At 41.3% G+C, this 14,532-nt stretch overlaps 1 protein-coding gene across 1 annotated transcript in view; it reads right to left on the minus strand.

Moving 5' to 3' along the window:
* The window catches only part of LOC126285093 (trichohyalin-like), a 189,180-nt gene that overhangs the window by 107,022 nt on the left and 67,626 nt on the right, over nucleotides 1–14,532 (minus strand). The window contains exon 5 of the mRNA XM_049984417.1: nucleotides 11,972–12,202. Coding sequence (XP_049840374.1) covers nucleotides 11,972–12,202 — 231 coding nt within the window. The remainder of the gene's footprint in view (nucleotides 1–11,971; nucleotides 12,203–14,532) is intronic.

Here is a 14,532-nt window from a genome sequence, read left to right on the forward strand (position 1 = left end):
GATGGTTTCAATTAAATATCATTTATTCAAGAGAAGTTGCACAATCATCAATGGTATACGTTCTTTCAAGATCAGTTACTATCTTCATATATACAAGTCTAGCATTGTTGCTAGTTGGTAGTACCAGGGCCAGTTCAAGATTATTTTTCCAAACAAGCGACTTATCATTTAAAATTCTCACCCTCCACCCCCTCCCCACTTTATCTTTGTACACTTTCACTTGTGTCAGTTTTCAGTAGTAGCTGTGATACAGTCTATACAAAGGTTACAGGCGCTCTTTCTCATTGGGTGCATTCTCCATAGAAATCTTGCAGTTGCAGAACCTGTGGCGCCCGTTTCACTCTGTCAATCGAAGTGGTGGCTTGGTTAACATGGTCCTTAAGCCAGCCATGGTCGATACAGGAACAGGAAATCCAACATGATAGTGGCAGGAAGTTAAAAATGCAACATGTTGCTGATGTGGCACTAATAAATGCAAGTTAGTGCTGGGTGGAAATTTAAAAATGTCATGAGATGTTTGCAGGAATTTCAAAAACATAGATCTCAGAACCAATCCAGTTGTACAAGTGGGAGATTTTCAAAAAAATGCAGAAAATTTTATTAAATTCTCAATGGCTGAACAGGCTCACTTATATTAGCAGTCATTATGAAACTATGTTCAAAAGTATACAGATAACCTGAAACTTATGTCATATTCAAAAATATAAGAAAATATTGCATCATAATGAAAATTATTCGAGTATTTATCAAAAATACTGAAGTATATTGACAATGCAGTTACAACTTGGTACTAGTAATGTAATTTATAGGTAAACAGAACTTGAGAACGCCCATAGTTTGATCTCTGTATTGCACTTTGTGTAAGGCGTGATTAACACTTAATTAAATATTGCAGACCTAAACTGAACTACAAAACACAAATATTGCCAATACTATAGTATTTACATGTCTAAAAATTGGTAATCTTAGTCAGAATTGCTAAATCTACACTATTCTTTATAGTCACAAACACTCTCTCACTCTCTCTCTCTCTCTCTCTCTCTCTCTCTCTCTCTCTCACACACACACACACACACACACACACACACACAGAAGAATGTTTACACCATAAAGTTACAGCTTAAACAGCACTGAACTTCCATAATTCAATCTATGTAGCATATTTGGTGTAAGGCACAATGGATCCCCTATTTAAATTTGTCCACATCTACTATCTGCAATTATGCTTTTCAAATGTAACAATGTTATTTCCTCCCATACACACACATCCATAGATGTTGGTGTCTAATGCATGACTCTGCACTCCCAAATTAAATGCTTGCCATCTTAATTCTTTGTCTACATTATACATGTGGCTAAAGCAGGTAGCTGGCACCCCCTTTTTTTGGCATCAAACAACTAAAGAAATTTTAAAGGAAGAGGAATTTACTGTAATTTGTACTTGCAGTTCAAGTGCTACAGATTATCTTCTTAGAAGGGCAGATTACAGTGGTGCTAGAATTAAAGTAAAAGAAACATTACCAAATGAAGGGAAAATTGTAGTAGAATGTACGGAAATTTGTGTTCCTGTTGTTAAATATGAATCGAATTATGAGCATGAACAACGAAAAAATATAATTAAAAATCCTAAAATATCTATACATTTTCATGACATTCAAACTGTTGAGATAGGAGGATTAAGTGGGAAGAAAAATTTTGAGCTTAGGTATCAAAAAACTACTATAGTTGAATAGAGTTTGATATGCCTTAGTTTGTTTTTGTTGAGTTTCAAGCTAATCATAAAAATAATCAGCAGCTTGATTCATCACTGTATGATCATGCTAACTACAGCATGTATATTTCACAAAAAGAAGGATTTAAATATTTCCTCAAGAAGCATTGAATTTACAACAACAAAAGAATTATTTTAAAGTTTATCATGCTTTTCTCCATTTTAAATGAGTTACTCAAATGAAAGGATATAACATATTTTCTTAAAAAATTCATAGCATATTATCCTATGTATGTGTATAACATGACACGTAGAAAAAGTACAAGTCAAAAGACAATGATAAAAATGTTTGGTATATTTAATAATAAGGTACCAAAAGACACTGCTATATGATACAGTCATGTACAATAATAAAAATTTGACAGGAGATTTGCAACCCAGAATATTTACTAAAATTTTTTAATTGGTAAATACTATCCGAATTTATTCAATAAATTTTGTCTGGGTAGACCTTTATATGTAGATTATGTTAGCTTTTTGAATTTTTAAAATCGGTCAATATTTGGCTGAGAAATTAACAAAAAAAAGTTTTGCACCTTGCCCCTGTGAGTTATGCAACCCAGTTTGTTGCGATGTATAGTGAGTAGTAGTCTTTCAGGAGCGAGGACGAACCCAAAGTGCAATCAAAATTCATTTATCTGTAAAAATGAATTGTTATAACAAAAACAAATGATACACATTTTAAACTTGGCGCCTCGGAAAGAGTCTCAGGTATAGTGATGCATAAATCCGTTAACAGATAGCGTTTCATGAAAAAAATTGATTAAAAATTAAAATGAAGAAACCAAAACAAATAAAAATTTGTCCTATAACATTACAAAACACTCACAGGCCCTACTGCTGAGCTAACTGACTACTTAAAGTGAACTCGTGGAGAAGAATTGGACAAAGTAAGCGATGTTATTCCCATATCTATATCTTTCAATAAATCTTTTTAGTTTGATTACAACTTCTTTCTGTTTCGTTTAGTTTTTTTCTGGGCCTTATTTCAATATCATTTACTAAGCTTAAATAAATGAGTTAAATTTTATTTTTAAGGTTTATGTTGTTAATAAATATGGATTTACAAAAAATAATGATATAATGCATTCTGATTTTCCCCTTATCAAAAAATAGAAACTACATCTATCTGACACACATTTAGATAATTTACTAGCCCATGAGCAATTCGCATAATGTTGACTAGTTTATTCTAATTTTTAATATTCTGTATTATAATCAAGAACTTCTTTACATTCATTTATCTGTACAGGTAAAGCACCATTTTCATTATCTAATAGAAATGCAATATCATCTTTTAAATCGCTCATTTAATAAGGACAAAAAGCTTTAAGTTAGAAAACCTTTTATTCAACATCTTTATTTCCATTAATTGGGTTTCCTAGTCATATCTATTGAAAAATCCAAACTGATCTTTCCAACGTTGACCATACATTTCTCTAAAATCATGAAACTTTAAATATCCAGCCATCAACTCACGATAAATATGATTTATATGTCTAAAAATATGTTAAAAATTTAGATTGCTTCTGAATAATTATTTAGATATTTTAGAATACATATGCATTAAATGAAAACAGTCTATTTGTTTATCAGAACGAGATTTTCACCCTGCAGCAGAGTGTGTGCTGATATGACTCTTCATGACAGATTGAAACAGTGTCCCAGGCTGTGACTCAAACTCGGGACCTTTGCCTTTCGTGGGCAAGTGCTCTACCAATGGAGCTACCCTAACACGAATCACGATTCCTTCTCACAGCCTCAGTTCTGCCAGTACCTCGTCTCCCACCTTCCAAACGTCACAGAAATTCTTCTGCAAACCTTGCAGAACTAGCACTCCTGGATATTGTGTAGTCATGGCTTAGCCACACCCTAGGCGATGTTTCCAGAATGAGATTTCCACTCTGCAGCGGAGTGTGCAGTGATATGAAACTTCCTGACGGATTAAAACTGTGTGCCACACCGAGACTCGAACTCGGAACCTTTGCTTTTCGCCGGCAAGTGCTCTACCAACTGAGCTACTGAAGCACACAGTGTTAAACTGTCAGGAAGTTTCATATCAGCGCACACTCCACTGGAGAGAGAAAATCTCATTCTGGAAACTTACCCTAGGCTGTGGCTAACCCATGTCTCGGAAAAATCCTATCTTTCAGGAGTGTTAGCTCTGCAAGTTTCGCAGAAGAACTTATGTGAAGTTTGGAAGATGGGAGACGAGGAGGCTGTAAGGACAGGTCCTGAGTCGTGCATGCGTTCCTCTGTTCACAGAGCTCTTGCTTGCGAAAACCAAAGGTTCTGATTTCGAGTCTTGGTCTGCCACACAGTTTTAATCTCTCAGAAGTTTCTAATTGTTTAGTTTACCTGTATAAATTATTCTCCAACTACATCCTGATTTTTAAGAATGAAATCATCGAATTATAATTGATATCAGTGTATAATTGCGTCGTTATTGACTACAAAAGTGATGGTCTTCTCAATATTTTTATCTTCAACTTTTTTCCCATTTTTATAAATTCTTGATATTTCTGTTGATTTAAGCTTTTTGAATAAATATAGAAGTGTATACATGAAGATAGTAACTGATCTTGAAAGAACGGATACCATTGATGATTGCACAGCTTCCCTTGAATAAATGATATTTAATTGAAACCATCAGCTTCCATCAGGTTTTACTGAAAATGCTACTTATTTGAATAAGCAATAACTTTTAGATATGGAATACTGCTTTGTGAGTATTCTGTAAAGCAGTCAGGGTTACAGAAATACTTAAAAATGTATATGTGGTTTTGCCAGTTTAAATTATTAGTTTTTGAAGCAAATTAAAAAGTCATTCTTCGTCATGTTATAAAGGATACTGCTGTAATGAGGACTGTACAAGTGTACAGGACAATGTAGCAGACTGGAGCATATTATTCTTACGGGAGTGAAATCTGCAGATGTAAAAGTAATTTCAGGTGTTCCCAAAAGGAGTGTTACAGGAATATTGCTATATAATACAACAATAGACTTGTATATTCGTATGTATGTAAAATTGACCTTGTGCAAAACGTCAGGAACGCTACGAGGCTATTCATGGACGATTCTCTTGTACAGAGACAATTTACAATGCTTGAAACCTGTAGCGAATGCAGAAAGCATCGACACTTTGTACTAGAATTGTCATTTCATTTTAACATAGACAAATACAGCTTATTGCGCGTGAATAGGCGGAAGATGCATATAATTGTACACTTTCAGAACAGATACTGGAGACCAAGCGAGGTGGCGCAGTGGTTAGCACACTGGACTCGGGAGGACGACGGTTCAATCCCGCGTCCAGCCATCCTGATTTAGGTTTTCCGTATTTCCCTAAATCGCTCCATGCAAATGCCAGGATGGTTCCTTTTAAAGGGCACGGCCGACTTCCTTCCCCATCCTTCGCTAATCCGATGAGACCGATGACCTCACTGTCTGCTCTCCTCCCCCTAAACTACCCAACCCAACAGATATTGGATGCATTAACATCTATTAAATGTCTGAAAGTAAGCAAGCAGAGTGATATAAAGTGAAATGATCACATGAAATTAATCCTGCGACAGCATGAAGGTAGCTTAAGAAATATTTGCTCGACTGATATGTGAATACTGCTGGTCTATCTGGGATCTGTAGCAAACAGGACTGATCGAACTATTAGAGAAGATCTAAAGTGTGCTGGCAATAGACACATATACACGTCTTTAATACGAAGTTTAATACTAATATTCTAACTTATTTTACAGTTACAAATATTTATTGTGGTATTGTACTATACTGTTTGCGATTTCCATTTGTTTATGTATATTGCATTGCATTTCCAATAAAGATATGTTTGCATAGATACAGTAAAGGTATTAGCTATGGAGTAGTACATAAAAATATACATAAATTTAACCGCAAACACTTTATATTGGATTCCGTATTCTATGAAGCTTCTTTCTTGACACAGACCTCAAAATTTGTTAGTCTGTCACTTCTAAATACCTTAGTGGAAGGGATGGCTTTAACAGGTATCTTTTGTCACAGCTGCATGGGATAGTAAAGCGGCGGTGGTCCCACAAGCCCAATTACTAGCACTGACGATCTGACTTGTGAAGGGCATTTACATTGACCTGCTGTGCAGTGGAATGTAGTGTCTGGCAAGGATGGGATAGATTATTGTAGATACTGGATGTGGATCAGTAGAGTATAAAGCATTAAGTGGTCAGATTTTCGCAGATAATGGATATGAATTTGCCTTGTAATGGAGTGTAACAGTGAGTGGGTACATCTGTATGTCCTGGTCAGTGGGAGAGGGTAGTGACTAATGGTGAGTAGACAGAAGTAGAGAGGTGCTCGGTGTTAACCAGATATGCAGTGGACATATATGGCTAGCAAGAAGAGGTCCAGTATTTATAGGCCAGGAATTTGAAACGGATGTTCTAGAGAGCTAAGAGACAGGTATGTGAGATTACTGTGTAGTGGAATCAAATGGCTAGCGTGATGGGTCAAACTTCTGTAGGAAGTGGATATTTTCCCACCATACAGTAGAGTGTAGTAATGAGCAGTGAAATGTCAGACTTCTGGAGCTGTGAATGAGGTACTGCCATGCAGGAGAGTGTAGTGGCTATCATTGAGGGGTCAGAGTTACACTGTCCGACCATGCAGTGGAGTGTTGTTGCAAGCAGTGACAGGGCACACTTTCAAAGGCACCAAATGTGGACTAACAGTTTAGGAGAGTGTGGAGGCTATCAGTGAGTCATCAAGTTTAGGTGGAACTTCTGTGCAACTGAATGAAATAGACAGTGATAGGTCAGACTTGTGGAGGCAATAGTTGTGGTTCCACCAAGCAGCGTAATGTAGTGGCTACCAGTTAGATGTCAGACTTCCAGAGACAATGGATATATTCCTGCAACAAAGTGCAGTGAAGCAGCTAGTGTGAGGTTCCAGACTTATGGAGCAATGTATATGGTCCCACCATGCAGTGAAGTAGAGAGGTTAGCAGTGATAGATCATATTTCCAGAGGCCGTGAATGTGGTTCCATCATGCAGGTGATATAGTGGCTAGCGGCGACAGTACAGACTTCTGTAAACTGTGGATGCATTCATGCCATGCAGAGGGGACTAGTGGCCAGTAGTGAGCGGTCAGAGTAAAGGATGCAGCGGGTGTTGCCCTGCCATGCAGTGGAGTCTGATGGGTGGCAGTGTGCAATCGTACTTTGAAAAACACCAGATGTAAGCTAACTGTGTAGGAGACTGTAGAGTCTAGCAGTGAGATGTGAAGCACTGAGGTAGACCAGCTGTGCAGAGTAAAGTATTGATTTTTGAAGTAAGAGTATATTTTAGTTCATGTTTGTAAAGAGCCAGTCTCTGTGCATGTTTTCTCTTTAATAGTTTGTGCATATGGAAGAAACAAAAGTGCCACACGTTGTCTAGTTGTTCAATGAACTGTAGTAATAATAACTATTGTATTCTGCCACACTGCAGTGAAAATTTATCGATGATCATCGATGATCTGCTGGTGAAGCAGAACAGAGTAGGGAAACATTTCTCTAGTTTTTATGTAAGAACTTGAGTTCATTTGCGCTTTTTGTATTTTGTTGGTAATCTGTCCAACCAAGAAGACATGCTGTGTAAGTTGTGGTAATATTTAGAAGCTCTACCATCTTACAGTGATGTGTTGCCCTCCTGTGAAATTATAAGCACAAAGTAGAATTAAACTAAAATGAGAGGTGCAACACGTCACATGGAATGAAAGGCCGAGAAGTAATTGGTTAAATTTTCAGTAACAGTAACTGTGGCCATGCCACGCAATGGAATGCAGAAGAGAGCAGAGATAGATTACATTTCTGGACACACTGAATATGACCCGCCATGTACTAGAGTGTTGTAGCTTGTAGCGACGTGTCAGACTTGTGGAGGTGGTGGATATGGACCCAGCCTGCAGTGGAATGACGATGATACCAGTGACAGGTCAGACTTGCAGAAGTACCAGGGTAAACTGAGTAGGAGATAGTGGACGTTAGCAGTGAGGGTCTCTGGAAGTGGGCTGCTCTGCAGTCGAATGAACTGGATAGCAGTGATGGCTCAGAATTCTGGAAGCAGTAGATATGGGCACACCATGCAGTGAAGTATAAAGGTAGGCTGCGAAAAGTCGCACTTCCAGAGGATGAGAATTAACTTTGTAGGAATGTGTACAGGTTAGCAGAGTGTTGTTAGGTTTTGACACACTCTAGAAGTGGACCTGCTGTGCAGTGTTTTGAAACGTCTAGTAGTGAGATTTTGACTTGCAGAAGCTGTGTGTGGTGTCCCACCATTCAGTGGTGTGTAAAGGTTAGCAGTGACTGATCACAGTTCTGGAGACAGTGATGTGTTCCCACTACACAGTGAAGTGTTGTGGCTGGCGATATCGTTGTCAGACTTACAGAGGTAGAGGATATTGTTCCGCCACACAATGGAATGTAGAGGTTAGTAGTGTAAGATAAGATTCCTGGAGGCAGTCGATGTGCACCCCCCAAGCAGTGGAGTGTAAAGGTTAGCACTGAGATGCCCAACCTCCTGTGGCAGTGGCAGGGGTTCTCCATGCTGTGAATGCAATGGCTAGCAGTGATGAGACAAACTTCTGAAGACAGTAGAGAGGTCTTACAGTGCAGTAATGTTAGAGCTTTTCAGTGAGACACCAGGTTTCCTAACGAAGTGGATGTGGTCCCTTTAAGCAATGGAATGTAGTGGGTAGCAGTGATGAAACATGTGGAAGCAGTGGATGTTGTCCCATAATGGAGTGGAGTGTAGAGATTAGCAGTGAGAGGTCAGACTATGGGAGGCAGTGGGTAAGGTCCTGCCTTGTGGTGGTGTTTCATCGATAACAGTGACAGATCAAACATAAAAAGGAAGTGTACGTTGTTGTCCCACACACAGTGTGTGCAGATTAGCCATGAGTGGACTTCTTGATGCGCCAGATGTGAATGAACTGTGAAGGAGAGTGTAGGCTTAGAACTGAGTGATTAGGTTTTGACGTACTCAGGTGGACCTACTATGGAATAGATATTGTCCTGCCATGCAGTAGAAAGTAGATGGCTGCAAGAGACGTAAGACTTCCAAATGCACCAAATGTGAACCTTATAGAAGAGTTTAGAGAGTAGCACTGGCTTGTAAGGTATTGTGATCCTAGGTGTACTCGCTCTGCTGTGTAATTAAATAACTAAAAGTGGTAGGTCAAGTTTCTGGAGGCACTGAATTTGGTCCGACCATACTGGGTAGAAATGAGGGATCACACTTATGGAGACAGTGGCTGTGGTCATGCCAACCATTGGTGTGCTGTGGTCAGTGGCGAAGAGTAACAGTTTCAGAGGCAGTGGATGTTGTCATTCCTTGCAGAGAAGTGTACTGTCTAGCTATGAGGGATAAGATTTTCATAAACAGTTGATGTGTTCACACCATACAGAGGAGTGGAGTGGACAGCAGTGAGAGTTCAGTCCTCTAGAGGCAATGGATGTGGTCCTGCCACGGAGTGAAGTGTAGAAATTAGCAGTGAGGAATCAGGCTTCAGGAAGCAGTTGATGTGGTTTCACCAAGCAGTCAAGTATAGTGGCTAGCACTGAGGAGCGACACGTATGGAGCCTATGGATGTGGTCCCACCAAGAATTGGAGTGTGTGTGTTAGGACTGAAAGATCATTATTACAGAAGCACCAAATGTGAACAAACTGTGTGTAAAAAGGCAAGGGCTAGCAGTGGGGCATTAGGTTTTGAGACTCTGGAGGTGAACCTCCTGCACAGAGTAATCAAATGGTTAGCAGTGATGGGTCAGACTCCTGGAGGTAGTGGATGTTGTACCACCATGCAAATTACTATTCCAGAGGTAGTGGATGTGGTCCTACCATACAGTGGATAGTAGCAGCTAGTAGTAATGGTTCATACTTCGAGTGGCAGTTGATATGGGTTCATTATACAGAGAAGTGTAGAGGTTAGTAGAAGGGTCAGACTTCCAGACGCAGTGTATTTGTTCTCACTGTGTAGTCGAAGGTTGTGGCTAGCAGTGAGGTGTCAGACTTAACAAGGTAGTGGATGTGGTCCAGCCATACAGTGGAGTGTAAAGATTAATAACGTGTGGTCAGTCTTCTGATAGCAGCGGACGTTGCCCCGCCAGACAGTGAAGTGTAGTAGCTAGGAGTGCAGTGTCAAGACTTGTTGAGGAGCCACCAGATGTGAACTTACTGTGTAGCGAAGTGTAGAGGCTAGCAGTTGGTCGTCAGTTTTGAGTGTCTTTTTTGTTGGAACTGCTCTCAGGTGGAATGAAATGATCTATCAGTGATAGGAAAAACTTCCAGAGAAGTGGATGTAGCGCCACAATAGAAAAGGGTGTAGAGTTCAGCAGTGAGGGTTCAGATTTCCAGAAGCAGAGGACATGAACCCACTATGCAGTAAAGTGTACAGCATTAGAAGTGAAAGGTCAGACTTCCAGAGGCACCATATGTAAAATAAATGTGTATAAGAGCATAAAGGCTGGTAGCGAGTTGTCAGGGTTTTAGGGACTGTTGAACAGTGCCTGCTGTGCAGTAGAATGAAAAGGCTAGTAGTGATGCGTGAGACTTCTGGAGGCAGTGAATTTATCTCGCCAAGCAATGGAGAGTGTGGGTTATGATTTATAGGTCAGATCTCTGGAGGCAGTGGAAGATAGTAGTAATGGTCAGACTTCAAGAGGCTCCAGATGTGAACCATGTAGAAGAGTGTAGAGGAGAGCAGTGAGCTGTGAGGTTTTGAGAGACTAGTTGGACGAACTCTGCAGTCTAATGAAATGGCTGACAGTGATGTGTCAAACATCTTGAGGCAGTTGTTGTGATCCCACCATGAAGCAGAGTGTAGAGGTTAGAATGAGAGGTCAGACTTCCAGAGGCACCAGATCTCAGCAAACTCTGCAGCAGAATGTAGTGGATATCAGTGAATGGTTTAATTTTGAGAGAGTCTGGAGGTATAAGTGCTGTACAATATGTTGATATGGCTAGCAATCATGAGTCAGCATTCTGGAGACAGTGGATTTGATACCACCGTGCAGTGGAGTGTAAATGTTGGCAGCAATGGCTCAGTGTTATGGAGGCAGTAGATGTGGTCCCACCACACATTGGATTGTGGACGCTGCCAACCTTTATTCAGATTTCTGGAGGTAGTGGATGTGGGCCCATTGTACAGAGGACAGCAGATGTTGGTAGCGAGAGTGTATTTTTTCTCTTCGTACAGTGGAATGTCGTGGCTAGCAGTTATTCATGTAACTTATTAAGATAGTGTATGCGGTCCAGCAATGCATTGAAGTGTAGAGGTAAGTAGTGTGTGATCAAACTTCTTGGAACATGGACGTGGTCCCACCATGGGTAGAATGTAGCACCCAACAGTGCAGTGTCAGACTTCTTGAGGCAGTTAATGTGATCCTGCAAAGTAGAGAAGTGTAGTCGTTAGCAGCGAGAGTTCAGACGTCCACAGTCATCAGATACAAAATAACTGTGTAGTTAAGTGCAGTGACTAGCGGCCAGTCATAAGGTCTGAGAGGCTCTTGAGTTGGATCTGCTCCCCAGTGGAATGAAATGGCTATCAATAATAGGGAAAATTTCTGGTGACAGAGGTTGTGGCTTCGCCATACACAGCAGTATAGGGTTTGGCAGTGAGGGTTCATACTTCCAGAGGCTGTGGATGTGGATCTAAAATTTGATGATGTGTAGGAGTTTAACGAGAGAGGTCACACTTTTGGAGGTAGTGGATGTGCTCCCATCGTACAGTGCATTGTAATGGCTAACACTGATTTGTTCACCACGTAGTGAAGTGTAAAGTTTACTAGTGAAAGGTCCGACTTTCAGACGCACCTGATATGAACTAACTCTGTAGCAGAGTACAAAGGCTAACACCTGAAAGTCAAGTTTTGAGAGACATGCTGTGCAGTGGAATAAAATGGCTAGCAACGAATGTGGTCCAGCGACACAGAGGAATGAAGACATTATTAGTGAGGCGTCAGACATCAGGAGACAGTGGATTTGGTCCCGCCTTGCACTGGAGTGTAGACATTAGCAATGAACTGTCACGCTTCTGGAGTTAACACATGTGAACTAGTTGTACAGGGGAGTTTAGTGGCTACCATTAAGGGGTCAGATTTTGACACACACTGCGTGTGCACCTGCCGCGCAGTGCAATGCAGTGGGAAGAGGTAAGGAAGTCGGACTTACCGAGGCAGTGGACGAAGCGCCGCCGCCCTTGTGCTTTGGCCGCCGCATGGAGCGCAGCACCCTGGACTGGAGCAGCAAGTTCATGATGCGCAGCCGCTGCCCCTCGTCGTGCAAAGCGTCGAATTCATCCAGCAGCTGCTGCCGTCTGACCCAGGCCTCCTGCACACTCTTTGACTCCACCTCCTCCTCTTCTACCACCTCCTCACCCTCCTCAGGAACCTCGAACTCTTCCTGATAACACAGTCAGTCACTCTAAAATCACTGCTGAAGCGAAAATTTCAGAAACGATTACACGGACAGGTGAGGATCATAAACAGAATACAGGTTGAATCACCCACAATTTGCACTGCAAGGACTGTGCAAATGCTAAGTTTCATTGATGTGCGGTTTTCACAGAATTAGTAGTCAGGGGCTCGTATTCTTATCCAATAAACTGATCGTAGTAATACACTACTTGCCATTAAAATTGCTACACTAAGAAGAAGTGCAGATGATAAACGGTTATTAATTGGACAAATGATTAGATGGGTAGATCACATAACTAATGAGGAGGTATTGAATAGAACTGGGGAGAAGAGGAGCTTGTGGCACAAATTGACTAGAAGAAGGGATCGGTTGGTAGGACATGTTCTGAGACATCGAGGGATCACCAATTTAGTATTGGAGGGCTGCGTGGAGGGTAAAAATCGTAGAGGAAGACCAAGAGATGAATACAATAAGCAGATTCAGAAGGATGTAGGCTGCAGTAGGTACTAGGAGATGAAGAAGCTTGCACAGGATAGAGTAGCATGGAGAGCTGCATCAAACCAGTCTCAGGACTGAAGACCACAACAACAACAGCTGACATGTGATAACATTTTCACGCAATTTGGGTGCATAGATCCCAAGAAAACAGTATCCAGAACAACCACCTCTGGCTGTAATAAAGGCCTTGATACGCCTGGGCATTGAGTCAAACTGAGCTTTGATGGCGTGTGCAGGTACAGCTCTGGCCATGCAGCTTCAACACGATACCACAGTTCATCAACAGTAGTGATTCGCGTATTGTGATGAGGCAGTTGCTCGGTCACCTTTGATCAGACGTTTTCAGTTGGTGAGAGATCTGGAGAACGTGCTGGCCAGGGCAGCAGTCGAACATTTTCTATATCCAGAAAGGCCTGTACAGGACCTGCTACATGCGGTAGTGCATTATCCTGCTGATATGTAGGGTTTCGCAGGGATCGAATAAAGGGTACAGTCACGGGTCGTAAGACATCTGAAATGTAACGTCCACTGTTCAAAGTGCCGTCAGTGCGAACAAGAGGTGACCGAGACGTGTAACCAATGGCACCACGTAGCATCACGCCGGGTGATACGCCAGTATGGCGATGACGAATACACGTTTCCAATGTGCGTTCACCGCGATATCGCCAAATACGGATGCGACCATCCTGATGTTGTAAGCAGAACCTGGATTCATCCGAAAAAATGACGTTTTGCCATTCGTGCACCCAGGTTCGTCGTTGAGTACACCATCGCAGGCGCTCCTCTCTGAGATGCAGCGTCAAGGGTAACAGTAGCCGTGGTCTTCGAGCTGATAGTCCATGCTGCTGCAGAAGTTGTGGAACTGTTAGTGCAGATGGTTGTTGTCTTGCAAACGTCCCCATCTGTTGACTCAGAGATCGAGACGTGGCTGAACGATCCGTTACAGCCATGCGGATAAGATGCCTGTCATCTTGACTGCTAGTGATACGAGGCCGTTGGGATCCATCACGGCGTTCCGTATTACCCTCCTGAACCCACAGATTCCATATTCTGTTTACAGTCATTGGATGTCGACCAACGTAAGGAGCAATGTAGCGATAGGATAAACCTCAATCGCGATAGGCTACAATCCGAACTTTATCAAAGTCGGAAACGTGATGGTACGCATTTCTCCTCCTTTCAAGAGGCATCAAAACAACGTTTCACCAGGTAACGCCCATCGACTGCTGTTTCTGTATGAGAAATCGGCTGGAAACTTTCCTAATGTCAGCACGTTGTTGGGGTCGCCACCTGCGGCAACATTGTGTGAATGCTCTGAAAAGCTGATCATTTGCATATCACATCATCTTCTTCCTGTCGGTTAAATTTCGCGCCTGTAGGACGTCATCTTCGTGGCGTAGCAATTTTAATGGCCAGCAGTGTGCTTAGAAAGTTTATTTTTGTGCAAACATACACATTTAAAAAAAATTAAACAGTGCCTATTGACATTGACAGACCAAAAGTAGGATAAATTAGTTAGTCATTGGTGTTTATTGCAGGATTCTAGTGCGTATTATGCAAAATTTCCACACCGACAGTTATATAATACCTATGGTAACACATACTAAACAACACAAGTGCATACACTGGTTATGTGGATTCTGATCAGTAACGAGACAATTGACCATCACAGGTTGTGTTCAAAATGACCATGAGCAGCGGCAATACACTTTTGCAGTCTGGTAAGGAATGACTGCTGCACATGTGCTAGCATTTCACCAGAGATGTCCCAGAAAGATGCAATAATACGTCGTCGCATATCATCGAGTGTAGTTGGT

Source organism: Schistocerca gregaria, chromosome 8, assembly GCF_023897955.1.
Source record: "Schistocerca gregaria isolate iqSchGreg1 chromosome 8, iqSchGreg1.2, whole genome shotgun sequence".
NCBI classification, from domain to species: Eukaryota; Metazoa; Arthropoda; class Insecta; order Orthoptera; family Acrididae; genus Schistocerca; species Schistocerca gregaria.